A 26,810-nucleotide genomic window follows, 5' to 3' on the forward strand; every position below is an offset into this window, starting at 1 on the left:
CACACACACATACATATATACCTATACACACATCCACATCCACATATACATATACACATACATATTCATTTTCCCCCCTCCCCCAGCCCTGCTGCTTCTACATCCAGCCAAGAACGCACTGCCCGGAAGCCATCCATACCCAGCAACCCCAGCCTGGGTTGACTCGCCCTGGAATGACTCTGGGACTGTGACAGCCACTCCCCACCGGTGGCAGTCACTCTGGAGGCCTCCTATGATGGAACCACTTTCACTGGTTGTTCAATATGTTCTCTTAGAAAAACTGTTTGTTCTGAAAGATATATTGGTCTTTTTAGAAATATCTCTGGTGTTGGCTAAGATGTTTATTACTCTAAACTCTCTTACAGGCAAGTGGTTCAAGTCCTCTCAAGACCCAGCTAAGGAAGTAAAAAGGCCTAAAGAAAGATGAAGGCCAGACTCCCTGCCTCCCTCCCTCAAAGGAAATGCCTGGAAAACTTCTGACTGGACACGTTTAATGTCCTGTAGTTTGAGATGACGAATACAGATACACTCCACTGACTGATATTCTCCCCTCCTGCTTTGGTCAAGAAAAGAAAACTTGGAGAAATGGGTATTTTGGAAAAGGTACTATTAATCCCCTACCCTGTTCCGAATTTAGTCTCTTGGCTAAAAGAGAGAGAACTGACACAGGACATATGTCACTGCCTGCAGCATGAGAAAAGATGCAAAGTTTGGGGAGGGTGGCTTTAATTCAAAGTGAAACCTCAATGCTTTCAAGGAATTTGATGGCATATTAAGGAGTTCAGAACAGACGCAAGTCTGAAGTCAGAGGAGATTAGGAGGCCCCACCCGCATGCCTGCCCCGGGAGCCACGGGCTGAGCCTGATGCTTTCTGTTCTTTCCAACCTACAGAGCTCCACATGGAGGCCGGATGAGCTGGGGACGAAAACCCTCAGGACAGAATAGACGTCCTCAGAACAGCCTGCTCTCAGGGCCAAAGAAACAGACGCACTCAGTCTGGGAGGGAGGCCTGGGCATGGCCTGGCAAAGGCCAGGCGGGCTCAGTGTCCAGGGCCCCGAGCTCCATGCTTCCTTGGAATTCTTTCATGGCTCCCTGGAGACTTGACTAGCAGAATGGGAAATGCTGAGTCTAAAGGAAGGGGCTCTGATGGCACCAGTTCCAGGATTTTCTCTTCAGCAAATGTTCTCACTCCTGGGAAAACGGAGGATCTCATCTCTGCTGCTTCTCTGGAGTAACTGTGCTGGCAGTCCCTGCGGGCCTGTGTGTTTGAAGACGGTCTGTGACTGGGCCTAACCCCACCTGGGCCTCCCTCCACTGGCACCTCAGCAACCACCTGCAGCTTTTAGAGAATGGCAGGGCTGCAAGGGCCCCCAGGTTATCTATCTGGGTAATCCCGGCCCTTCGGGATTAGGCAAGGCACTTTGCTTACCAAGAATACCCAGCTGGCCAGTGACGGAGCCAAAAGGAGATTCTAAAAGGTCTCTGAACCCTCACTCCAGGGGCCTGTTATTTTCCCAGCTATCAGGCTGAATAAGATCAAGAATGCACCTTGCTTAAGCCCAAGCCAAGCATTACGCCGAGAAATCTCCTGCCCTTAAAAATCATGCAAGTTCCAAGCTCAGAGAGTATTGGGGGATTACTGGGTATCTGGGATCCTCTCTGCTTTGTTTTTCTCCTTTAAAGATACGCCGAGTGGCCTGTTTTCTTGTGTCGGACAAGTCGCATGAAGGACTTCATCTGGGTCCAGCTGCTCTCTCCTGCCTGAGAGGCCCCTCCCTCACCCTTCCGAGGCTGAGGCTGGAGGCCCACTCGTGGGCAGAGGTCCTCTGCGCATCACAAATCCCTGCACTATCTCTTAACATATAATAATAATTAGCCTTCAAAATAGCTAAACATCACTCATTTAAAGTAACTGAAGGAAAGGCTAATTTTTTTGAATGAATTTATGTATTTATTTTTGGCTGTGTTGGGTCTTCGCTGCTGTGTGCGGGCTTTTCTCTAGTTGTGGCGAGGAGGGGCTACTCTTACTTGTGGTGCGCGGACTTCCCGTTGAGGTAGCTTCTCTTGTTGCGGAGCATGGGCTCTAGGCACGTGGGCTTCAGTAGTTGTGGCGTGCAGGCTCAGTAGTTGTGGCTCGCGGGCTCTAGAGCACAGGCTCAGTAGTTGTGGCACATGGGCTTAGTTGCTCCGCGGCATGTGGGACCTTCCCGGACCAGGGCTCGAACCTGTGTTCCCTGTGTTGGCAGGTGGGTTCTTAACCACTGCGCCACCAGGGAAGCCCAGGGAAAGGCTAATTTTTATCATCATTTAAAAAAATAGGAATCAGAGACTATCTGAAAAGAAAGGGGTACTTTAAAAAACATACAAGAAGAGAAGTTTACCGCTAATTAGTAGAAGTTGTGCTAAACTGGCCTTATTTAGCTGGCTTACAAGTGGGTGCTTCCAAAGTGCTTGTAACTGTCTGGAATAGGCCAAACAACTCCTGTTTCATCTCATTTACATTTTACATCTACTTAATCAACCCTGATCAGATAATACACAGATGTCGCTAGAGACATGCAGGTAAACCTGGGCTTCATCCAGATTTACTTTGGACTGATTCTAAATCCACAGGCTCTGAATGAATGTGGATTTGCTGTACCCATCAACGTGAGTCCTCATTTTATTGAGCAATTCTATTCTTAGCTCTCCAAGGGGGAAGCAGACAGAAAGCCCTTCCCCTCCATTCCATTCCCCTCCCAGGACGGCATTTAACATGCCGCTCCTGCCAGCTGGCGGACAGCCACGCCAATGGCCCTGTCAGCACCGGCCGAGGAGAATGAGAAACTCAACCATAAAAGGCCACAAATGCAGCCCGTATGGTGGTGATGGCGGAGGGGAGCGGGTGGCACCGTGGGGAGCATGGGGGCAGGGGGCGCTGGTCACAGAAAAGCAGTTCCATGGACTTGACCCTAACGTTCCCCCAGCAGGAGCAGATGAGAGAGAACACCAAGGAAAACTGGATACTGCTGCTAGCTGACGGGTGGGGCGTGGCACCAAATCAATACTTCAGGTTCCGGTCTAAGTGGCACCAATCCCCCGCCCCCAAAGTGTTCCTGACTCCAGGAGGAGACAATTAAAATAAGCACCCGGAGTCACCACAGAGAGAGCGAGGGCGTCAAGGGTCTCTCCTGTCTTTTATAGATGAGAAACCTATTCCCTGAGCCTCTGGTCCGCCGGCCTTCCCAGAGATAAAACTCCTGACCTAAGGAAACTAAAGGAAGGGGATCAGATCAAAGAACATCAGGTGAAATCCAAAACTGGGCAGAAGGCCTAAATAGACATTTCTCCAAAGAAGATATACAGATTGCCAACAAACACATGAAAGAATGCTCAACATCATTAATCATTAGAGAAATGCAAATCAAAACTACAATGAGGTATCATCTCACACCAGTCAGAATGGCCATCATCAAAGAATCTAGAAACAATAAATTCTGGACAGGGTGTGGAGAAAAGGGAACCCTCTTGCACTGTTGGTGGGAATGTAAATTGATACAGCCACTATGGAGAACAGGATGGAGGTTCCTTAAAAAACTAAAAATAGAACTACCATACAACCCAGCAATCCCACTACTGTGCATATACCCTGAGAAAACCAAAATTCAAAATGAGTCATGGGGCTTCCCTGGTGGCGCAGTGGTTGAGAGTCCGCCTGCCGATGCAGGGGACGTGGGTTTGTGCCCCAGTCCGGGAAGATCCCACATGCCGCGGAGCGGCTGGGCCCGTGAGCCATGGCCACTGAGCCTGTGTGTCCGGAGCCTGTGCTCCGCAGCGGGAGAGGCCACAACAGTGAGAGGCCCGCGTACCGCAAAATGAGTCATATACCACAATGTTCACTGCAGCTCTATTTACAATAGCCAGGACATGGAAGCAACCTAAGTGTCCATAGACAGATGAATGGATAAAGAAGATGTGGCACATATATACAATGGAATATTCCTCAGCCATAAAAAGAAATGAAATTGAGTTATTTGTAGTGAGGTGGATGGACCTAGAGTCTGTCATACAGAGTGAAGTAAGTCAGAAAGAGAAAAACAAATACCGTATGCTAACACGTATATATGGAATCTAAAAAAAAAAATGGTCATGAAGAACCTAGGGGCAGGACAGGAATAAAGACACAGATCTACTAGAGAATGGACTTGAGGACACGGGGAGGGGGAAGGGTAAGCTGGGACAAAGTGAGAGAGTGGCATAGACATATATACACTCCCAAACGTAAAATAGATAGCTAGTGGGAAGCAGCCGCGTAGCACAGGGAGATCAGCTCGGTGCTTTGTGACCGCCTGGAGGGGTGGGATAGGGAGGGTGGGAGGGAGACTCAAGAGGGAGGGGATATGGGGATATATGTATACGTATAGCTGATTCACTTTGTTATACAGCAGAAACTAACACACCATTGTAAAGCAATTATACTCCAATAAAGATGGTAAAAAAAAAAAAAAAGAACACCAGGTGAAAGGCTTTCGTGTGCACCACGTATGAAGGCCCGAAAGTGCTCTAGGACCAGCCTGCTATGCATCTGCTGCTCCTTCGCTGTCCTGAGCGCCTGCCACGTGTGGGGGGGCAGTGGGCTGAGCATGACGGACAGTGGGAGGCCAGTTAGGAAGCTAGTTTGATATTTCAAGAGAGAGTTGACCAGGGCATGAAAAACACAGTGATTGAGATGGAGAGGAAAAAGTGACCTTACAATCAGTCTGAAGACAGACTCTGAACTCAATCCTGGGATGTAGGAGATAAGAAAAAGGGAGTGGACTGGGGATTAGGAGGGCAAGGTGACCTCAGAAGATCAGTCCCTGAAGACTAATGGGGCCTGGGGGTGAGGCTACAGGGAGTTGAAGATTGTTGCCAGGGAGGTGAAGAAGGAGACTCAGAGGAGAGACTGGCTCTTTCAGAGGGTTTGGCCGTGAAGAGAGAGCAGGAGAAAGATGCTAGGGTGGCCAGGGTGAGACGAGATACTGCAGGAGTTATGCGTGCCTGTGCGCATGGCAACGATGGGAGAGTCCTGGCAACATTTATGGGAGAAACTGGGGAGAAGTTGAAGAGAATGGGGGTGGCGGGGGTTGGAGCCCTCAAGAGCCTGAGGTCCGGAGCACAGGAGAAAGGTGGGCAACACCCAGAGCCTGGAGGGTGGAGTCAGCACGGGGACAGATAGAGAGACGCCTGCAGGTGTGGGACCACCAAGCTAAGCAAGTTCATGCCTGATGCCTCCTATTTCTCAGAGAGGCCAGTGGCCAAGGCCTGCAGGGTAGGGGGGGTCTCGAGGAATGGCTGTCTCAGGGTGTGGGAGAGGGCACTGACCAGCGCTGACGCCTTGGCTGAGCCTGGACACTGACAGAGCCCAGCACTGAGTCTGCAGATTGATGTGGTCTCTCTGCCGTGCCCCAAACTCAGGCAGAGCGGCAGTGAAGTTGAAAGGCAGCACTGATTCAAGGTGAGGGTTTGCGAGGGGACCGGGGTTGGGGGCAGGGAGTGGACCAGGGGGAGAAGGGGTCACAGGGGCTAGCTGGAGAGAGCTGGAATGGTAGAGCTCAGAGTCTGGCTAGAAAGGGAAACCGGGAGGGGATTCATAGGAAGAGGAAAACGCTGTGTGTGCAAGGTCTGGGATTCTCAACAAGCACGAAGGGCAGCAGCAGTGTGAGAGCAGGGAGTGGGAGAGCAGGGAGAAAGGGAGCCTGTGGGCAGAGGGAACGCGTGCTGAAGCAGTGGCCCCGGGAGATGAGGCCTGGAAGTCCATCATCCCGCCTTCCCTACGCCCCGTCCCCAGACTCACCCACAACGGTGAGGTTGACCTGGGCCTGCCTGCTGCCCAGCCTGTTCTCCACCAGCAGAGTGTAGCAGCCACAGTGCTCCTGGCGTGCAGCCCGGATGGTGAGCTTGCTGACATTCTCACTGTTCTCCACCTTGATGTGCTCACTCTCCTGGATCTGGGACAGAGAGTGGGGCAGGCACTAGAGACTTTGAGCCAGAAAGGAAGGGGGCTCCGACCCACACTCCTCACCCCTGGGGATGTGGATACAGCTGCCCGAGCTGTGTGGGGCTGGTCTCGTCTGGGCTCTGAGCTTCCCCCTAAGCGGGGAAGACCCCCTAAGGTCTATACTCTGAGCTTCCCCCTCTCCTGCATCTAGAGCCAAGCTGCCCTGACAGGGTCGAGATCTGGGACAAGCAGGGAGGGTGCTGCAGGGTCTGGTGGCCGGGAGTGAGCTGTCACTCTCTGCTCCAGACCGGAAACGGGGCACATTCCAGCCCCCTCCACTGCTCTGGGATGGGATGGTGGGAGAACAGATTTGATCAAAGTCACTTACAAAGCCCACCCAGTGGGTTCTGACCTCTTCTGTGCCGTCAAATACCACAGTCACCAGCCAGATGTGGCTATTCAAATTTTAGTTGAGTGGCAAATCATCCAAATGTCCATCAACGGATGGACAGATAAACAAAATGTGGAACATCCAGAAAATGGAATATTATTTGGCCATAAAAAAGGAATAAAATATTGGTTCATGTTACATCATGGATGTGCCCTGAAAACGTAACGCTAAGTGAAAAAACCCAGACACAAAAAAACACATACTGTATGATTCCATTTATATGAAATGCCCAGAATAGGCAAATCCAAAGAGACAGAAAGCAGGTGAGAGATTGCCAGGGTCTGGGGGAAGGGGAGAAATGACTACGAATGGGTCTGGGGTTTCTTTTCGAGGTGATAAAAATGTTCTGGAATTAGAAAATGGTTATGGTTGCCCAACCTTGTGAATATATGTACACTTTAAAAGGATGAATTTTATGGTGTGTGAATTATATCTCAACAAAGCTGTTATAACAATTTTTAATTAACTGAAGTATAAAATCCAGTTCCTCAGTTGCACTAGTCACACTTCACGTGTTCAATAGCCACATATGGTTAGTGGCTACTCTATTGGATAACAGACATAGTACGATTACATCACTACAGAAAGTTCTGCTGGATGGAGCTGGGACTTGGCTCAATGTCTCTGAAGAGGGTTGAGGTTCCATCTCACTTCAGACACCACTAGCCCAGACAAAACCCAAGCAAACATGCTTTGGGATAAGGCCAGCTTCTCTTCTTCATCTTTTGAGTCCAACTCTTCTTTCTTCCCCAGTACTAGCCTCCCACCTCTGGGCCTTAGGACAATTTGAATGGGTTGGAAATAGAGCAACAGAGGGCTCAGAAGAAGTCATCACACCTTCTGTAGAGGTCCTGATCCAGGGCCAGCCTGCCGGTCTGGGGCCCCTGTTGATCAGGCACATGGGCACACACTACCAACATGGGATCAGAAAAATGGCCAGGCTCCCCAAGTTTCTCTAAAAGGAACTGGTTGTTTGGAAATTCAAACATTTTCCTGTAGGACTGTTGTTATAAATGGAAGTTAGATTTCTGGGTCAGTAAGCCAAAATTCTGTTTAACGTACAATTGATCTACTCCAATACTCAGGTGCACTTTTATCTCTCCAGCATGTGGTAAGTTTAAGTGGTTGCCACAGATAGGGTTCAGTGAGCTGGCACAGAATCACAGAAAGCTCTAGAGTCTGAGAGGTCATTTAGGTCACTGGTTCGATTTTCCTGACTCCGAGTAGAATTCTAGACAGAGATACCCAAATCAGGTGGGGGCCATAGGTGGTTTCTGTTTTTTCCTTCATATTCTTCTCTATCACACAAATTGTCTATAAAACAGGCATCCTTGCTAGATGTAGAAGAAAAGGTTATTAAGAGCTCAGATTTGGTGGGTGGGTGACAGGGGTGTGAGGGGCTCTCCCATTTCTCAGGCCCCTGTGATGAGCAGCGATGCTGCCCTTCATCACAGCATTTCTCATCCCTTTCGGCCCAGGACGGCTCTGGAACTTGTGTGGGTTGTTCTCGGGCCACTGCCCTCTGTTACTGACCTGCTTTCGGAACTTCATCCAGGTACAGGTGATAGGCTGGGTGCCGGCCACTTTACCAAACAGCTCCACGGGCTCTCCTGCACGCACCTTTTGGTCCTCAGGAAACTGGATGATCTGAGGGGGCACGGCTGGGGGAGCACAAGGGAGAGAGTGAGCTCCGAGGAGGAGGGAGCCTCAGACATTCTAATCTCATTCGACGCTGCCAGCCACATTGGTCTGTTGCTTCTCTCTCACTTTCTGGAACCTTCAGGGTAAGACTGAGCAATGACCACTGCTTCAGACACCTGGGCTGACGGATCTGCTAGGTTTGTTGGTCTCTTGATCCTGATTCCCTCAGAAGTGACCTACACAATTTACAAGGCATGGTTCTCCGTTCGTTGGTTGTTGTGGAATTTGTGCCTTACCCTAATTTTTTGAGTCTGTGACCTTACTCCTTTATTAGTTACAAAGCATCTTGCCTTCTAACCTCCAGGTCACCCTGGCTGACAGGCTCAATATGGTTCACATCCTCAAATGTCTTTCCATGGAAAACAGACAGGGCTTCCTATCACAGGGACATACAGAGCAGAGCATGAAAACAGCACAAAGTGGATTATCTCGGTAAGGGGCAGACTGGAGGACAGGGAGGTGAGCAGGATTTCACAGCAGGGATGGGAAAGTCACCAGTATCGCGTGATGCTGTCCATACCAGAGAAGCAGGAGAAAAGGCAAGTAGTGGAAGAGGGTGGGGGACCAAGGTGTACAGAGACTCTTGGGGAAATTTCAGCCTGAATAATGCAGAGCTTGAATCGGGGACCACATCCCCAGTGGGCAGTCTAGCAGAGCAAAGGGTAAACCCCTCATGGCAGATGACTCCCTCGCCCGCAAATGTTGCTGTGACCAATTACCTGCCTTCGGAGGTGTCTTGGGGGCAGGTTTCTTTTTCACAGTTGCATCACCTGAAACAAAGAAGTTCACAAGTTATTTTCTGTTATTTATTTATTTTTTTACAAGGCTCCTGAATCCTAGGAGGGCACAGTCTGATCCACTGGCCCCTCATCCAGATGGAGCCCTCCCTTGAATATGTCTTTCTGGAGACCTTGCAGTCGCACATGGACAACCTCATGAGCGACTGAATACCACTTCTCAACAGGGCCTCTGAGGGGTCCCCGGAGCCTCCAGGGAGATAAAAACTCTGAAAAATGCTTAAGCTTCCATTGTCCATTTCAATGATGATAACCCCAAACTCACTAACTCTTCTCTTACCCTTTCAGGAAACTCATAAGGGAAATTATGTCAGATAAACTGACTAAATTTAGTCCTTGGTGTGGATCCAAGGGTCTCAGGCTTCCTTTGGGTCACAGACTGTGGACTGTGGCTTTTATTTTTTTAATGTTTGTTGAATGGATCAATGAATGAACAAACAAATGAATGAACAAACCAATGGTCTCCTTCATTCTTAACCCCCCTCCCATTCTCCAAATAACTCACATGAGAAAACTGACCCAGACAGACCAGTTTTGCCACACAAACCTATTCATTTGTCTAAATAGCAATATGGTGAATACGTAAAAATAGCCTCAGCTACCTTCATAGCTTATTTTCATATTTCTTTCAGGTCTTTGTTCAAAAGTCACCTAACATACTTATCCAAGTGAAATGAAAACCTACATGCACACAGACACCTGTATATGAATGTTTGTAGTGGGTTTATCTGTGATTGCCAAAAACTAGAAGCTATCCAAATGTCCTTCAACTGGAGAATGAATGAACTGTGGTACATTCATACAAGGAAATACCACTCATCAATAAAAAGGAACAAACTTCTGATATACACAACATGAATGAATCTCAATGACTCATTTTTCTCTTCTGCTAAAAGAAGTCAGACTCAAAGGCTGTGTACTGTATAATTCTATTTGTAGGACATTTTAGAAAAGGCACAACGGTAGGGACAGAGAAAAGGTGGGTGGGGAGGGGTTGACTACTAAGGGGCATAGGACATATTTTAAGGTGTAGAAACCATATCTTGGTCGTGGTGGTAGTTACAGGACTATACGCATTTGTCAAGAACTGTGCAACAGAAATGGGTGAATTTTACTGTATGTAAATTATGATATGAAAAATGGGAAAGAGTTGCTTAACCACTGAGATCCTCCCTAACCACACTATATCAAATAGCTGTGGTTTTATAATAGATTGTCCTTGTTTTTAGGAAATATATACTGAAGTATTGAGGTATAGAGGATACCACATGTGCAACTTACTTTCAAACTGTTCATAAACAATAATGTGTACGTATGTATGTATACGTGTATATGTGTGTGTGAAGAGGTAGAAGGAAAGAGAGGTTGAAAAAGAGAGGAAGAGAAGGAGAGAGAACATATAATAAAGCAAAAATGATAAAACAATATTTGAAGAATGTGAATGAAGGGTATACAAGAAATATTTGTACTATTTTTGCGACTTTTCCATAGTTCTGAAATTATTTCAAACTAAAAGTTAAACAGAAAGCTAAACAATGTTTTATCCAGCCAACATGATGTAGTTGTTCAAATGAGGGAGAAAGAGAAAGCAGTGTCTGTTGAGGAGATGGCTGGGAGGTGCGACACAGGGTGGACCTGAGGACTCGAGATGATCTGACCTGGAGAGAAGAGCCCCATTGATCAGGAACAGAGTGACTCAGAGTAGAGAGTCAGGGTGATGTTTGGTGGAGGGTGGCTGGAGCACAGGGCTGGTTTCAGAGAGCAGTGGCACGAAGATGGCGTGACAATTTAAAGAAGATAAAAAATTCAGTTCCTCGGTCACACTAGTCACATTTCAAGTGCTCATAGCCATGCATGTTTAGTGGCTTCCATATTGTGTAGACAGAGAGCACTGCTATCATCACAGAAAGTTCTATTGGACAGTGCTGGTCTAGAATATCAAGTTTGAGAGTTAGGTCTCTGTCCTGAGTAACAGGAAGTCCTGACACAAACGGCAGTCCAACTGGGCTAGAGGACCCCTGGAGGTCTTTCTAGTTCCAGGGCACAAGAATATCCAACTAGGAGGCTATTGCCATACTCTTAGGAGAAACACATCAAGGTCCAGCCTTGGCAAAGGCAGCAGAAAAGAAAATACAAAGAAGAGATGGAAGAAAAGTTAAAAGAATTCCGGGGCTAAACAAGAGGGAGGAACAAAGATTTCTCAAGGACATCTTCCTTGAATAAATGGGAAACATTTTATCGATGGAACGTGGAATCTAGGAGTGAAAGATGAGGAGTTTGGCTTGGCTCAAGAGAATGCGGTCAATGAAAGAGTTTAATCTGTGTATTGGCTAGAAGCCCAGGATCAGAATTCTAGAGATAGTTGGTGGAAGCTGAACGAGAAAGATTTTAGGATCCAACATGCAATCATTAATGGAAACTGTGAGGATGGGTCAGTTCTTTGGGGAAAAGAGTACAGTGAAAGATGAGAAAGGGCCAGGGTCTGATCTGAGCTGACACTCTCAGGGAGGAGCTGGGCTGAAGGAGAGGGGCTGTGGAAGGACTGTCCCTGAAACCCAGGGTGGAGGAGGATGGGTACTGGGAGGATACGACCAGCATCAGGTGATGGGTGGTATTTGAGAGGGCAGGTTCTGTGGGATTGTGGGGTCAGAAGGTGCTCTAGAGTAGATTCTCAAGGACACAGCTAGGGAGTCAACTAATCCATCAAGAATTCTGGAGGTGAAAGGGACAAAGAGAAGCAGGGTGAAGAAGAGGAAATGTCAAGCTAACGTTTCTTCCAAGGTGAGAGAGAAGAGAACGGGTGTGAAAGCAGAAGGCTAGGACTAGGTGGAGAGGGAGAGGCCAGAGACGCTGGCAGGGAAGAGCCAGATCCCTCGGGAGTGGGTACTGGATGGGATACGGAACCCTCAGAATTGGCCGAGCCACAAAGCCCCTGCTCCCCTGCATCCAGGGCAGCTGGAAGGGAGATTGCACAACTGGAAGAGAGCAGCCCTCAAGGGAAGGAAAGAGGGGCTCCTACCAGAGCCGGGATCTGACCTCCTGGGAGAGGGAAAGCCATCTCTTCAGAGGAACTGTGTGGAGGGCTGTTGTTATGGGCTGAGTGGTGTCCCCTGCAGTCCATATGTTGAAGCCCTAGCCCCCAATACCTCAGAATATGACTATATTTGGAGACAGGAACTTTAAAGAGGTGATCAAATTAAAAGGAGGCTGTTAGGGTGGACCCTCATCCAAACCGACTGGTGTCCTTATAAGAACAGGAAATTTGGGCACACGGAGAGACACCAGGGATGCACACCCAGAAAAAGGGCCGTGTGAGGCAAGAAGCCCGCCACCTGCAGGCCAAGGAGAGAGGCCTCAGGAGAAACCAAACCTGCCGACACCTGATCTCGGACTTCCAGCTTCCAGAACCGTGAGACAATACATTTCTGATGTTTAGGTCATCCAGTCTGCGGTACTTTGTTATGGCAGCCCTAGCACACTGTAGCTGCGGATGGGCTCTGGGGGCAGGGAAGGAGGGTGCCAGCCCCTGGAGTGGTGGGCTAGGAGTTAATCAGAAGGCAAGGAAGGGCACAAAATGAAAGCAGATGACTCCAAAGTGCCCCCCCATACTATTCTTGGGGGCTCTGGGTAAACCTACCTGGCCAGAAGTAGAGCCTGAACTAATAGCAATATTTCTATGTTACAGTTAAATAAGATTGAAGGCCAAAGTTTCATGGTAGTTCTACAAATTTCGAGCACCTCCTGTTTGAATTGGTTAGCATTTGAAACTGGTTTGGTTCCTATCAGTAACAACTATTTGAAACATTAACAATGTTCTGTGTCCTCTTCTATACATATTTTATAGGACCGTCTGCTGAAACCCATTAATTGCGTTCTGGGCTTAGGGGAACATATTTAATGGATTAGGAAGCAGAGTCACTGGGTTCTAATCCTGGTTTCTCATAGAGAGCTAGACTCAGCAAGTTGAGTTTCTAACCCATGATGTCATCATCCTTTTTCTCATTGGGTTCTTACCCCAACCAAACACAAGCAGGGCACTTCACGTTGTTTCCATTTCATGAAAAAGGAGATGGATTTGAATAAAAGTTAGATGACCTGCTGGGTTTATAAAACGACATGTGGCCAAGTTAGAAACAGGACTTAACCCTCTTGCTGCCCAGTGTATGGCTGCTTTCCTCCTGTTTCCTCTTGACTCCAGCTGACACTCTGCCCCGTCCTCAAACCAGGTCCTTGAAACCTTTCTCTGTCCCTGTGCAGAAATGCAGTGGGTGTAGGCTCTGGCACTGGACTTGGGTTTGAATACTGCCCTGTTACTTCCTAAGCTGTGTGACTTATAGCCTGTTATTTAACCTCTTGGAGCTTTAGTTTCCTCATTCAAAGAATGTGGGAAGAATAAATAAAATTTGTGGTAAAGAATTAAGCTACATTGTAAAGAAGGTATAGCAATAAAGTGCAAGCTCTAACACCAGCCCTACCACCCATTCACCTTTCTTCCCCAAACATTTCCCCAGAGGACTGCTCTGTACTTTCCTTCACCTGTTTAGTCTCCACACTGTTGGTCAGGTCAGCTTTATACCTACACGAGGTCACTCATGCTGCACCTGAAGCTCCTTCCCCAGTTCAGGTCCTCAGTAGAGGGAAAATTCTTGCTGGTCCAGATGCCCAAGCTCTCAGTACTTCTTGGGTCACTAGTTTCTTTTCCTCTGGATGCACCCTTATTATCTTATTATTGCTGTCAGCCCTTTGTCCCTCACCCACTTCTCCAGCACCCCAAACTTTCTGTGCTAGCCATTGCCAGAGAGGAGTATCACAGAAGGAAAATAAAATCCAACCATCTTTGCAAACCTCAGACACAGGGTGAGGCAAGGAGGGCAGAGTGTTCTCCCTCTCCTTTTTTTTTTTTTTGGCGGTACACGGGCCTCTCACTGTCGTGGCCTCTCCCGTTGCGGAGCACAGGCTCCAGACGCGCAGGCTCAGCGGCCATGGCTCACGGGCCCAGCCGCTCTGCGGCATGTGGGATCTTCCCGGACCAGGGCACGAACCCGTGTCCCCTGCATCGGCAGGCAGACGCTCAACCACTGCGCCACCAGGGAAGCCCTCTGAGTTCCTTTTTTTTAATCCCTCTTTCTGCTGCCCTCATTTTTCCTGGAGCCCAGACCTCTCTCCTGGGCCCACCCATACATCCCACTACCTGACACCATTTCCCTAGGCACATACCGCAAACCCAACACATCCAAAACCAAATCCAGGTTCTTCTCCCCATACTGCTTCTCATCCCCATTTCTCCCAAGGCCCCCTCCCTGCCCATATCTGGTCACGAGCTGACATCTTTCAATTCCATCAACGAGATAACCTCCTTGGTCCCACTTCCACATCCCCGCTGTCACCATTCTAGTCCTAACTGTACCACCCCCTAGACCTCTGGTCCCCTGTCCCCACACTAATACATCCATCACTCGGTGGCCAAAATGGTCTTTCTCAAACGCAAGTCTGATGTCACTCCACTGTTGAAACCTCTCCAGTGGCTGCCCACTGCCTCTTAGGATCAAGTCCAACTCACCAGACAAGGGCCTTCAAGATTTGTCCCCGACTTTCAGACCCAGCCTTCTTTCTAACTCTTGGGGAACACCCTCACCCATGCCCTGTATGCTCAATGTCAGTGGTTCTCAAAATCTAGCGTGCATGATGATCACCCGAGAGACTTGCTGAAGACACAGATTCCTGACCTTCCTGGGGTGTGGATGTTGCCGGTTCCTGTGCCAGCTTCTGGGGGGAACTGCTCTGTACTCTACACTGAAGGCCTTTCAGTTTCTGCAATGCCAGGATTTTGCTGTCAACTCTCCGCTGACTCTTGCACATTTTGGGACAGGTCTCAGTTCACGCATCACTGCTGCCAGGTTGGGTTCCATGCCCCTCCAAGGCAGTTCAATCAGGAGTCATCACAAGGCACTGCAACTGCAGAAACCTGCCCCCAACACGCATACACCCCAGCAAGCTCCCTGGGGACAGGAACGGGGCCCATCCTGTTCATTTTCTGTATCCCCAGTGCATAACTCAGTACCTGGCACAGGCTTGAAAACAGCTCTTAAAGGAATAAATGGAACCCCCGAGGATCTCTGTTAACATGGGAATTCCCGAGAACACTCCAACCCACCTCCGGGCTCTGATGCTCAGAGACAAAGCCCATTGGCTTGAATCCTTGTGCAACTTTCCACAAAAAGGAGAAGGTCCCTTGCTCTGTTACCAGTTAGATCAAAGCTGCCAGGTGCTGGGCCTTCTACCCCAGACAGGGGACTGAGGCTGGAAGAAGTGAAGCAACCCAATAAGAACATCACAAATCAAAGCACTGAATTTAGAAGGTTCCTGGGAAACATGGGGCTGGGCTGGGAAGGCTGGCCTCTAGTTATCTGGGTAATCCATCTTCTGCTTTTGCCCCAGCCTGCCCCCACCCACCTAGTCCTGGCCTCATGAACCTTCCTCTGCCCTGAGAGGGCAGAGGTCAGCACCCCACAGAAGTTTCCAGACTGCTCAATCTGAAGACACGAGTCCTTCTCTCCAGTGATCTCCAGAAAGATCAGAGCCAGCAATTGGAAGATATTTACAGAGCCTGAAGACGGGTCTTACAGCTTCAAAAGAGTCTGAGATAATGGAAAGCCAAAGGGAATTGGGGAGGTGGCATGAACAGCCTAGGGTACAGGGAGGTCCCTGGATCTCTGCCTCTCCGGGGACATTTCCTTTTTTAGGTAGCTAGCTAAAAATAGACATCAAACCCTTCACAATTCCCAAAATCAGCATTAACTTTCTGCCACGAGCTCCTGAAGGGGACTCGGGTTGGGTGACGTGTGGAGGGACAGCACCCACCCTGCAGGGCTGTGTCAGAACAGGACGGTGGAGGTGAGGACCTGGGGATGGAAGGCTGAATCTCACTGTCCTGCACTGGGGGAGGCTCAGGGCTCCAGGGGACTTGAAAACCGCCCCCAACAATGTCCCTCTCCCTCCCCCCATACACATTAGGCCCTTTCCAACCCCTCCTTACAAACCTGTGGAAAAATATTAGTCATTTTCCCAGAATGAACATCTCTGGGCAAATTTCCTATACACATCCCCTCATAGCAAAGGCTGTCACGTAAGAAGATTCCAGAGGAACACTGCTCCTCTTGTTACCACAAACACCCAGCCCTGAGCCCCCAAGGCACAGAACGTCAGGACAGTTGTGAAAGAGGCAGCCCAGCATGGCCAGGACAGCAGTGTCAGTGTTGTTTGATGGGCATCCTCCAGGCCCTTCCCTGGGAGGACCCATCCTGCCATTAAACTGGCTTGTGGGAGACAATGGAAGAGCTGGGAAGGATCTGGAGGTGGCAGCCCGGGAGTGGAAGCACAGGTCCACATGCATGGTGTGATGGAGGGTGGCATGACCACCATCACTCCTCAGAGACCAGTATTTTGGTTGGGAGTAACCAGGAGTTGGTGCCAGCTTTCAAAGACATTCATGGAAATAGCCCCACTTCTCTCCCAGGGTCCCATATCTTTCCCTGTCAAGCAAGTCTTGATGTCAAGTCTTAACCCCTCCAGCATTTCCTTCCAGCCCTCTGAATCCTGAAGAGAGTTTGATCAAAAGAAAGATTTGATCCTGGGGAAAATCTTCTGGATAACTGGACACTGTTTTTGATATCCAAAGATGCTTTCAAAGATGACTTTTGGGTTCAGAGAGAGACACACACAGGAGACCAAGGCAAAGATATCTAAGAGCATCATAATCTGGGATCGTAGTCAGTGAGGTCAAAGTGACCGGTATGAGAGGTTAAGCTCAAGGTCAAGGCCAGGCATGGAACATAAAGTGGTGCTCCACCTGCATCCTCCCCAGATCCCAGAAGCAGGGGAACTCATAAATACATTGGAAAAGTGAAATACCTATTATATCCCTACTTCACACCAGGCACTGAAATTTCAGAGATGGACAGGCACTGGTTCCCGTCCCCTAGTTGTAAAAGCATCTTGTGGATGTTCCTCTATCTCTTTCCTAAAAGACCGTCAGCTTTACGGACTGATAGGAGGAACCCCTGAGCCTGTTATCGCACTGGCAGTGCCTCTCTGTATTTTCTCAAACCATCCTTCAGCCCCATCAATGCCTCTCTCACACAAAATTCCAGTGAGATCCCCTCCAGCTGGACACACTAAGCCTGGACTCTATGCATATGGCCTCCTTCCCATCAGGATATCTCTGCTGCTGTGTGTTCATGCTTGCCGGAGCTTCCACCCTTCATGTACCAGATGATACAAAGGGTGTTGGCCAACCCCACCTGCGCTGTATCACTCCAAAGAAAAGCATTCTATTGAATGTCTTGATGTCACAGCTGGAAAAGGCCTGGGGGGTTAGTTGGAGAAAGTCTGCATTTGACAGGTGCAGAGGGAGGAAGGGCTTTGACTAAGGCCACATGTTCAATTAGAGGCAGAACCAAGACGTTCATTTCCTGCTCTCCAGCCCAGGGGCTTGTTTGGCTATGCCCTGTGCCTGAGCACTGCCCCACCGGGCACAGTAAATGGGCATCTGGAGGTCCAACAAGGAAGGGTATTGCTGTCTACCCATGCCCCCCATCCCCGTCACAGGTGGGGATACTTCTCCCCCAGGCCCACGCACGTCTCTCTTGTTCTCTCTCCAAAGGTGGGAGGTGACCCACTCTGGGCTGGAGGAGTGCATAAAGTTTTCCAGGAGTGCTGAGACTGAATTCCCATCAAGATGGGGGAAAGCAGCCATAAAGGATAGTGGGACAATCGACAAAAACTGAATATGGGACCGTGGGTTAAACAGTATCGGTTCAATGTTAAATGTCCTGATTTTAATAATTGCATTGTGGTTATGTTCTTAGGAGATACACAGTAGATATTTAGAGGTCAAGGGCATGATGTCTCTATTTGTAAATGGTATATATATATGTCTATATGATGAATGGTGAATATATATGAACAGATACAGTGTATATATAGTATACAGTGTATATAGATACATAGATATGAATATTTGATGAATGATATATATATATATGAGTTTATATACAGAGAATGACAAAACAATGGAACAAAATGCAAATAATTGATGAATCTAAGTAAAGGGTATACAAGAGTTTCTGTACTATTCTTGCACCTTTTCTGTAAATTTGAAATTATATCAAAATAAAGTTAGAAAAAAATTCCCATTGAGAGGCATGCAGCAAAGACCCTGACAGGTCTCAAGATGCAGGGAAGCAGGGAAGCATGCCGGCTGTCACACTCTTTTCCCCCAGCTCTGATGGCAGTCAGACCTCTGTCCCCGCTGGTGGACAGTGTCCACTGTGTGGACAGCACAAGGGATGGCCCTGAGACTATGGAAGGCACAGGGTGGCGTGGGAGGAACGGAGATCAGGGTTGCCCTCACAGTGCCCACATGTAACTAGCTGTGAGCTGTGAGACCCTGGGCAAGACAGTTTAGTTCTCTAAGACTCAGATTTGCTCATCTGTAAAATGGGAACAACTATTTGTAGCTCAGTTGAATAAGACTTGCCTGAAGTGACGTAGATTGAGTGGCTAAGATGATGCCTGTTGCATGGGTGCTCAAAAAACTCTTGTTTTGTGTGATAGGCAGGTGACTGAATCGGAGGCCCTCACGATAGTACCTGTGCATTCCTCCCTCCAGTCTCCCCTCACAAGAGGAGTGTTACAGCTCCTCCTCAACCAAACCACATTCCTCTCCTCTTTCATAACCTTGCCTAGCGTTTCCCTCATCCCAAAACCTTCCCAGATGACCCCCTCCTCACTTCTGTACCTGTGAGTTGGTGTCTGTCAGGTTAACTTGTACTCTCGTCAGTTTTCTCTCATCCGGCCCCTTGGGTTTGGGCAAATCAGCTTGGCTTTTCCCTCATGCTCCCCAGAGCTAGACAGCAGCGGTGCCCCCAGGGGCTCTCAGGCCAGTGTAGACAAGCACCATCTACTTTCACACATGACAGCTCCCTCACAGGACCAAACATCCGAGCTGGGGAGGGGAGGGCATGCAGACAGGCATCTGGCCACCATCTATTTGACTAGGAAACCACTCAGCCTTCCCTCGGTCACTGGAGGAAAGATGGATTTCCTGGTTAGATTAGGTACTTCCCAGCCCTTGATGAAAATGAACACACATACACAGCCAGACCACTCAGCAACGTGAGAATCTGGGCTTTCTCATGGAAACAGAGATGTCTGGGACTGGGGACGGCAATGCTAAGAGAAAAAGGCAAGTTGCAGAGGTGTACAGGCTGCATAATTCCATTTCTGTGAGAAAAAAATCCAACTGAAATATTTGCATGTGTATATGTGAATATTCAGAAAAAAGTAATTGTGAATTAATTTGAGGAGGTGAGTGAAATTAGGGGTAAGATGAAAGAGGGCTTTCACATTGTACTTGGTAAACTTCTGTACTAGTTAAAATGTTGAAACAAGAAGGCATGCATATTTAACTTATGTAATTGATAAATCATATAAATTATCCCCCAAAGTGAGAAGAGAACTGGGGGTGCAGGCCTAAAAGACACTCCCTTCATTCCCTATCTCTGGGCAGCTGCCTTCTCAGGAGCCTCCTGGGAAGGAAGCCCCACAGTGGTACACAGGCACCCAGGAAACTCTGCAGGTTTCGAAGGAAAAATGCTGCTAATGCTCTCAGTGCCCCAGGGAGTGACAGGCTGGGATGATGGGGGCCAGGAGGCGTGGGCCGGCAGAGGGATTCAACACGGCCATTACTATACATAGAGACACACACTTCCACTCTTTTGGGAGTAAGACATCTGTCTGTAACTCCACCGTGAAGGCTTTCTACACAGAGTGAAATTCCCCTTCAGCAGACAAGCAGTGTCAGCTGGAGTTGATGCAGTCACGAATGTGTTTGTTTGCCACGGAGATGAAGCACTTGCAGTTGCCCCTTCCTCTGAACAGCACTGCCCACTGAGCCCCCTTCTCTGCACCCTTCGGAGGGGAAAGACCCATGGCGCACAGACTCCACCAGAGCATCTTGCTCTCTCCCTAAAGGCAGGTGATGGAAATGCCCTGAGGACCTGGGCCGGGGGCCCGCGGTGGTTCCACATTTAATGGAGTTAGAAGAGTTAGACCCGGTTCTGCTTCTCAAGACCAGCGGTGCCAGGGCACCGGGCTGCCCTCTGGACAGCTTGTTTCCAGCTTGGCTGACAGCACCTTGGAATGGCCCAGGAGCATAAACATACACTGAAGCCGGGATCCCACTGCCAGAGATTCTGATCTAATTAGTCTGGGGTGCGGCAGGGAGCAGTGGTTTTAAATGCTCCCCAGGTGAATCTAACATGCAGCCAGGGTCGAGAGCCCCTGCCCCGGGACTGCACGATGACAGCTTGGCTGGGGTTTTCCACAGCCTTCTCTTCTCCAGGGCAAAGAGCCCAGGTCCCGGGTCTGCTCCCTGTCTCCAGTTTGTTTTTCTCTTTCACGGCTCTCCTCTGACCCCACCTCACTTCCCTCGGGATCTCACCGGAATAGACGTGCCAGAGCTGAGGACAGGAGGCTGCTGACCTTCCAGCTCGAACTCCAGGCACTCCTGCTTCTGCCCCCAGGAGAGGAGAACAATCACCTCAGACCCAGTTCACCATTACTTGGCGCTCTCATGAGATCCCATGTCTCTCCCGAGGACTTTTTCCCATAACTAAATAGAACACAGGCCCAAGAAATCCTTTCGGAAGATAAAATCATTAACCCATTCTCACTAGGTTTTTCTTAGAATTGTTTATGCATTGTCAACAACTTATTATTAAACGTCCACTTTTGATAATCGGAGGCTCCCAGTGGTTAAATATCCACGAGAGGGCTTCCCTGGTGGCGCAGTGGTTGGGAATCTGCCTGTCAATGCAAGGGACACAGGTTCGAGCCCTGGTCTGGGAAGATCCCACATGCCGCGGAGCAACTAGGCCCGTGAGCCACAACTACTGAGCCTGCGCGTCTGGAGCCTGTGCTCCGCAACGGGAGAGGCCACAACAGTGAGAGGCCCGCGTACCGCGATGAAGAGTGGACCCCGCTCACCGCAACTAGAGAAAGCCCTCGCACAGAAACGAAGACCCAACGCAGACAAAAATAAATAAATATCCATGAGAAATTATCATTCCAATTTGGCTGCCCTGGCATACTGAAGGCTGAGCGTGCTCCCCGCCCCCCAAAAGCTTGGCTGGTATGTGCATGAGGAACCCAAGCTCCTCATTGGGAAGGTAAATAGGTTGCTTTGAAGAGATGAGAACAAAACTAAGTTACAGAACACTGCCTTGTAACAGAAAAAGAGAGGCAGCCTTTGAATTAATCTAGCTCACTTCCCTTTATTAGTATCGGTAATTAAGAGTTTGTCTTGTCTTTTGCTCTTTTAAAACACAGAGTGTGTTGGGGATGCCCAAGCAACTCCATATCTTTTGTTAAAATTGGAGGTTTCGAAGCATACTTCTAACAAAATTAGACCGATAATTAATCAGTAGTGGAAGCCAGGGCTGCATTATGACCTTTGTGGAGTCTAAGCACTTTTGCCTCTGAAGGCTCCTTCCCTTCACTAAAGAAAAAAAAAATGTATATACTTACATACATACATACATAAATTATATTTTACAACTGCACTGGTATAAAGATGAATATATTAATGTTATGAATTAAAACATTTTTTTTGACCTGAAAGTTAAATTTTTCCCTAATTTTATAAGATATTGAAATATTTTTGTGGGCCTGTAAAAGCACCGTGGACCCTAGGCACAGTGCCTAAAAGCTTATAACGGGTTCTGGGGGAAGCCAAGATGCAAAATGAGGGAGAGAGTCAGGCAGAGTCATAGGAGAAGCCCCTTCCCTGCTCGGCTGTTTAGACCACAGCTGCAAGCTTGTTCTAAGAGATGGTGGTAAGGCCTTTCTATGAGCAGGTCACGGCACTGGCATCCTGAAAGGTGCACCCCTAAGTTGGCCCAGCTGGAGGCCCACGGAACTTAAAAAGGAGGAAGGAGGATGAGACACAGACACGTCACCGTGACCCTGGGAACAGGACAGCCAATGGCAGAAGGGGGATGCTGAGTGCTACGGGGGCTCACGGGAGGGAAGAGTTCCTTTCAGCTGGAGCAAAGACAAGCTCAGGGATGAGATGACTTTTCAGTGGAAGCCTGTCCCACAAGAGAGGTGCCAGAGCAAAGGCACAAAGGGAGGAACACAGGGATGTCCGGTGCACACAGAGGAGCTCAGTTTGGCTTGAGGATGAAACAGGAGTAAGGAGCTCGGGGGCAGCGCTTGGAAAGAAAGGCTGAGGCTGGATGTCAGAGTGTGTGCTTACACGTGGCAGGTGCGCCAGGATGGCAACGTGTGAGGGGTTCACTTCCACGGGACTGGTGGGCTCTGGGGACCGCTGGGCACTCCAACCAGGAGTGATGTGATCAGAGCCACTGTGTAAGAAGGTCTATGTGGCAGGAAAGACTCAACTGGGAGAGATTAGGGGAAGGTCTCCCAGGGTTCTTGGTGGGAAGCAGAAGAGGCCTGAGTGACGCTGCCAGAGGATGTGGATGTGCAACACCACTCAGGCCTTGGAGAGGTGGGAGGGGTGAGAAAAGGCCAGTGGTTCGATCACCGGGAGCTCACAGGGCACCAGGGTGGTGGCAGGGTCCAGGCTCCGAGGAGCACAGGCAGGGAAGCGGCCGGCCCTCAGTCCCGGGTTTGCCAGGAAGAGCTGAACGAGTACTTACTCTCTGTTCCTAGCATGGAAGGAAGAGAGCTCTTTGGCCTCCGGGCTTTCATCTCCAGGGCCTTGGTGTTCTCACTGGTGGGGGCATCTGGAACAAAACAGGTTAACGACAAACATGAGTAGGCAGCTGCCCAGGGAAGCAGAAGAGGCATCGCAATAAACATCCTACCTCAACCCCAACAGGTCCTCCCCGTCCCGGCTCCACTCTGAGGGCCCTCAGCGCCTGCTGGGCTGGCCAGGCACCTTCCTCTCAAGAGCACCAAAGAAGGAGTGTCCTCGCCACCCGGCCTTATAAATCAGGTGCAGAGCACAGCTGCCCTGAAGATGGATGGACAGGCTACCCTGGGAGCTGGGTAGCGCTTTCGCCTCTGCTGCAGGCACGGGCCGCCAGAATCGCATCACTGGCAGGGCTGGGGCACAGTCAGAGCACCTCTGCTCACCAGTGCCTATCTTCTCCCTTCACTGGGTCTTAACGCACTTGGGCTAAACATTCTGGATTTCCAAAAGCCCGCTCTGGGTAGAGAGGTCTCTTGAACAGGGGAAGCATGGGTTGCTGCCCTGGCCTCATGGTCTGGAGAGGGCTTGCAGCCTGTTGTCTCTGACTCTTGTACCGAGGGACACTGACAGTCAGACCTCCAGACCAGATGAAGGCCTCTGAGCAGGCGGCCGGCATGCCTCATGGGCTCTGGACTGAGCCTTGGAGCCCTCCACTGGAACCCTGCAGCGGCAGCCTCTGGGCAGAGCTGAAATGCTGCCCGGGTGAGCGCACAACTCCGCGGGGCTGTCCTCCGCTCCCCCTCTTCCCATTCATGCCCAGTGTGGAAGATGTCGGGGGAAACCCTCCTTTGTCAGGGCAGCAGGGTGACATAGCGCTGGGCTGGGTGGAAAAGGCCCTCACTGGGCCGAGAAGAGCCTGGACTCTAGCAAGCTGCTGGGACCGGGATAAGAAGGGGCTGGCTGTACCGCTATCATTGGGCTCCAGCATTTTCCCCACAAGGAACTCTCTTCAGGGACTAAGCTGGGAGGGAGCTTCCCCCTCCCAGCCCCTTCCTGTGCATCCTTTTCCTGCTCCTGAAGAGGAAGCGCAGAGGGAGAAAGGAGGGGGTGGGACTTTCCAGCTGCCGCTTGGCCACATTCCTGTGGCCTGTCTGGGGAGGAAGGGCCATCTCTCTGTCCCCGCCTCCACGGTGGGGCAATCCCAGACTCTAACACGTGCTCTCGCCTAGACTGGGCTTCTGGGGCTCGGAAGCACAGAACTAGGGGCTGGGCGGGTACACTTCGCTTGACATTTGCAGATCAGGCTGCCATAAACCAAGGTCATGGGGTGAGTCTATGGTTCCCTGTCTGGGGCCCTCCCTTCTTCCCTTCCTTCAAGACCAGCACTTCTGACAGCACCAATGACAATTTAAAGAAAGGCGCACCCATAAATGTCTTTGTTTTCCCCCCTTTTAAGGAAAAGGAGGCGAGGCCAGAGTGTGCACAGACAGTCCTCTCTTCCTTGGCATGAGTACTCGCTTTGCCGTCTTTTTCCCAGTGAGTTCCGGGGCACCAGAGGAGGGAGACAAGGAAGGAGCAAGATTTTTTTTTTAATTGATGGGGAAACTGAGGCATAAGCAAGCAAAGGAGGAGAGGCCCAGTTTTCCTGGGCTCCTGAAAGAAAGGAATTGGGGACTGAGATTCCTTCTCTCCTCATGGGTCATGATGGGCTTTGCTTCCAAGCATCATTAGAGTAGGGATGGAGAGAAGAGGGCTCTAGTTGCAGCTTTGTCATCAGCAATCCTGGGATCGTGGGCAAGTAATTTCAGCTGCCCCGGGTCTCTGTTTCCACATTCGTACAAGGGAAACTACACTTGTTTTCTCTGCCTCACAGCACTACAAGGCTCTAGGGAGAGAATGTGTGCGACGGTGATCATTCACCTGTTCATTCATTTCTCCTGTTCGCCGCATTTCCTCGCCTCCTTTCCAAATCCGCTTTAGAGTCCTCCACCTTCACGAAGCCCTCCCGGATGGGCCCCTGCTGTATGTTTCCTGCCTCCTCATCCGTCCTCACCTCCTGGGTGCCTGCTTTACACTGACTTGTGAGTGTACACCACCCCGTCATGTGCTTTGAGCCTTGTTTGTAAATGTTCCTTATCTTTCCATCTGGCCGTGAGGAAAGGGGCTCACGTTTCCCTGGCTGACCAGGCACACCCCCAGACTTGGAGCCCCACAGGGGTGCAACAAGCCCCCTCTTCCCTCTGCAGCACCCCCGCCCCCTGTGGGCTGTGCCTGCACCACGAGCCACTAGCCATCAGTCTGTCCGTGAGAACCACAGCAAGGAGTGCGCTGAGAGGACCACGTGCTTAATCAGAACCAGCTTTGTGCTCACATGGCTGCCCAGGGGATAAAAATAATAGTAATAAAAGTTTAAGAGCAGCATGTATTTTCTGTCTATTTTAATCAGTTTGTGATGAAGCTGAACTCCATTTCTAGATCTGGGCCCCAGGGCTGGAGTCCTTTGCTGGTCTGCTGGTGCCCCCAAAGAAGCAGTGGGGAGGAAGGTGGTGGTGTGAGGAGGGGGTTGGCCTCAACATAGAGAGGAAAACGTGTCCTTATATGGACAATGCCTCACCCCTTCCACTCCTGGGCTAGCTCTGGGCTCAGCCTTCCAACGCAGCATTTCTTCTTCTGTCTCCCCCGAGAGAGGTCATTCCCAGAGCTGCAACCCTAGGTAGGGGGAGTGAAGTCTTGGGAGGCTTCTGGGGGGCGGTCTGAGCTTCCAGGAGCCCCAGGAGGGGGCAGGGCAGAGGGGCTAGCCTGCCTCTCTCTCTCTCTCTCTTCTCTCTCTCTCTCTCTCTCTCTCTCTCTCTCTCTCTCTCTCTCGCTCTCTCTCTCGCTCTCTCTCGCTCTCTCCCCCTCTCGCTCTCTCGCTCGCTCTGCCCAGGAGCGAGCAGCATGCTGGCAAAATCAGGAGGGAGAGAGCTCTGGTCAGGATGAGTGCCTTCCTGGCTCTGCAGGCTGGTGACTGTGAGCCCTTGGGCAAGTTCCTGACCTTCTTCACCAGGAAACAGGGAATAACAACACCCCAGCAGAGGAGCGAATGAGATGCGGAGTAAGAGGTGGCATTTATTGGGTACTCAGGCCGTGCCTGGCGCCATGCTAAGTGCTTTACACCCCTGTTTCGGGTTGAACCACACCATTCGCCAATATTCAAGTGTTTCTGACCTACTAAAATAGCAATTTTATTTAGTTCAACCTAATACATTTTAGCTGCCTGAGACAATATGAAGAACAAATGGGAGTGGGAGCAGACTGAGGCCAACAAAAGAAGTGGGGGTCGGCTCAGCCACAGTCACAAGGGCTCCCTGGCCATGGAGGCAGTGGACCACAGTGGCTAGGAGCCAAGGTGTGGGTTTAAATCCCTACCCAGCTAGTTATTAGCTGCACACACCTCCAATTAGGCTTTAAACTCCCTTCTTACAGTTGCAAACCGCCCCGAGTTGCCAAATCCAATGGCTGATGCTCAGGTTTAACTTATTATACTTGGCAGAGCCTTTTGACACAAGGATCTCCACCATTCCTTTCTTACTGAAATGATCACCCTTTGGCCTCTGGGACACCCCTCTCTGCTTGATTTCTTCCTGTCTCACCACGGCCAGTCCTTCTCCGTCTCCTTCGCAGACCTCTGTCCTGCCTTACTTGTCAGTGTTGGACTCTCTCCTTCCCTCCTCCATCCACATCCACCCCTGGGGACCTCATCTACTCCCAGGGCATTCAGTGGCCTCATGAAGATGGCTCCTCATGTCCTGCCTCTAACCCCGGCCTCCCTCCTCAACTCCAGATTCATCTAAAGGTCAACCTACGTGACAGGCCCACTTGGATGTCTAATGGACACCTGAAACTTCACATACACGAAAGTCTTGACTGTCCCCCACCCCTACCCATCCTGATCTTAGTAGGTGGTACCGCCATTGACCTGTGCTCCCTCATGAAAACTAAGGGTCATCTTTGACTTCCCTTTCTCTCTATTTCCAATTCAGCAGCAAATCTTATCAGCTGTACTGTCCAAACATCATAAATCTGGTCATTGCCCACCTCTTCCATAGAGTCTAAGCTGCCATCACCTCATGCCTGGGTTACCGTGGCAACCTCGAGTCTGCTCTCCCTCTCACCCCTCCTGGGTCTGGTCACAGCCTGAG

The 26,810-nt window shown here is 49.9% G+C and overlaps 1 protein-coding gene across 8 annotated transcripts in view; it reads right to left on the reverse strand.

Annotated features, from left to right (window-relative positions):
* MYLK (myosin light chain kinase) overlaps nt 1-26,810 on the reverse strand; it is a 270,323-nt gene that overhangs the window by 40,971 nt on the left and 202,542 nt on the right. For all 8 annotated transcript variants that reach the window (XM_029214527.1, XM_029214523.1, XM_029214524.1 and 5 more), the window contains 4 exons: nt 22,634-22,720; nt 8,832-8,882; nt 7,945-8,072; nt 5,817-5,970 (listed from right to left, as the gene is read on the reverse strand). In XM_029214527.1, the coding sequence (XP_029070360.1) occupies nt 5,817-5,970; nt 7,945-8,072; nt 8,832-8,882; nt 22,634-22,720 (420 nt within the window). The remainder of the gene's footprint in view (nt 1-5,816; nt 5,971-7,944; nt 8,073-8,831; nt 8,883-22,633; nt 22,721-26,810) is intronic.

This window comes from Monodon monoceros, unplaced genomic scaffold, assembly GCF_005190385.1.
Source record: "Monodon monoceros isolate NGI ecotype Baffin Bay Population unplaced genomic scaffold, NGI_Narwhal_1 Super_Scaffold_11, whole genome shotgun sequence".
Lineage (NCBI taxonomy): Eukaryota > Metazoa > Chordata > Mammalia > Artiodactyla > Monodontidae > Monodon > Monodon monoceros.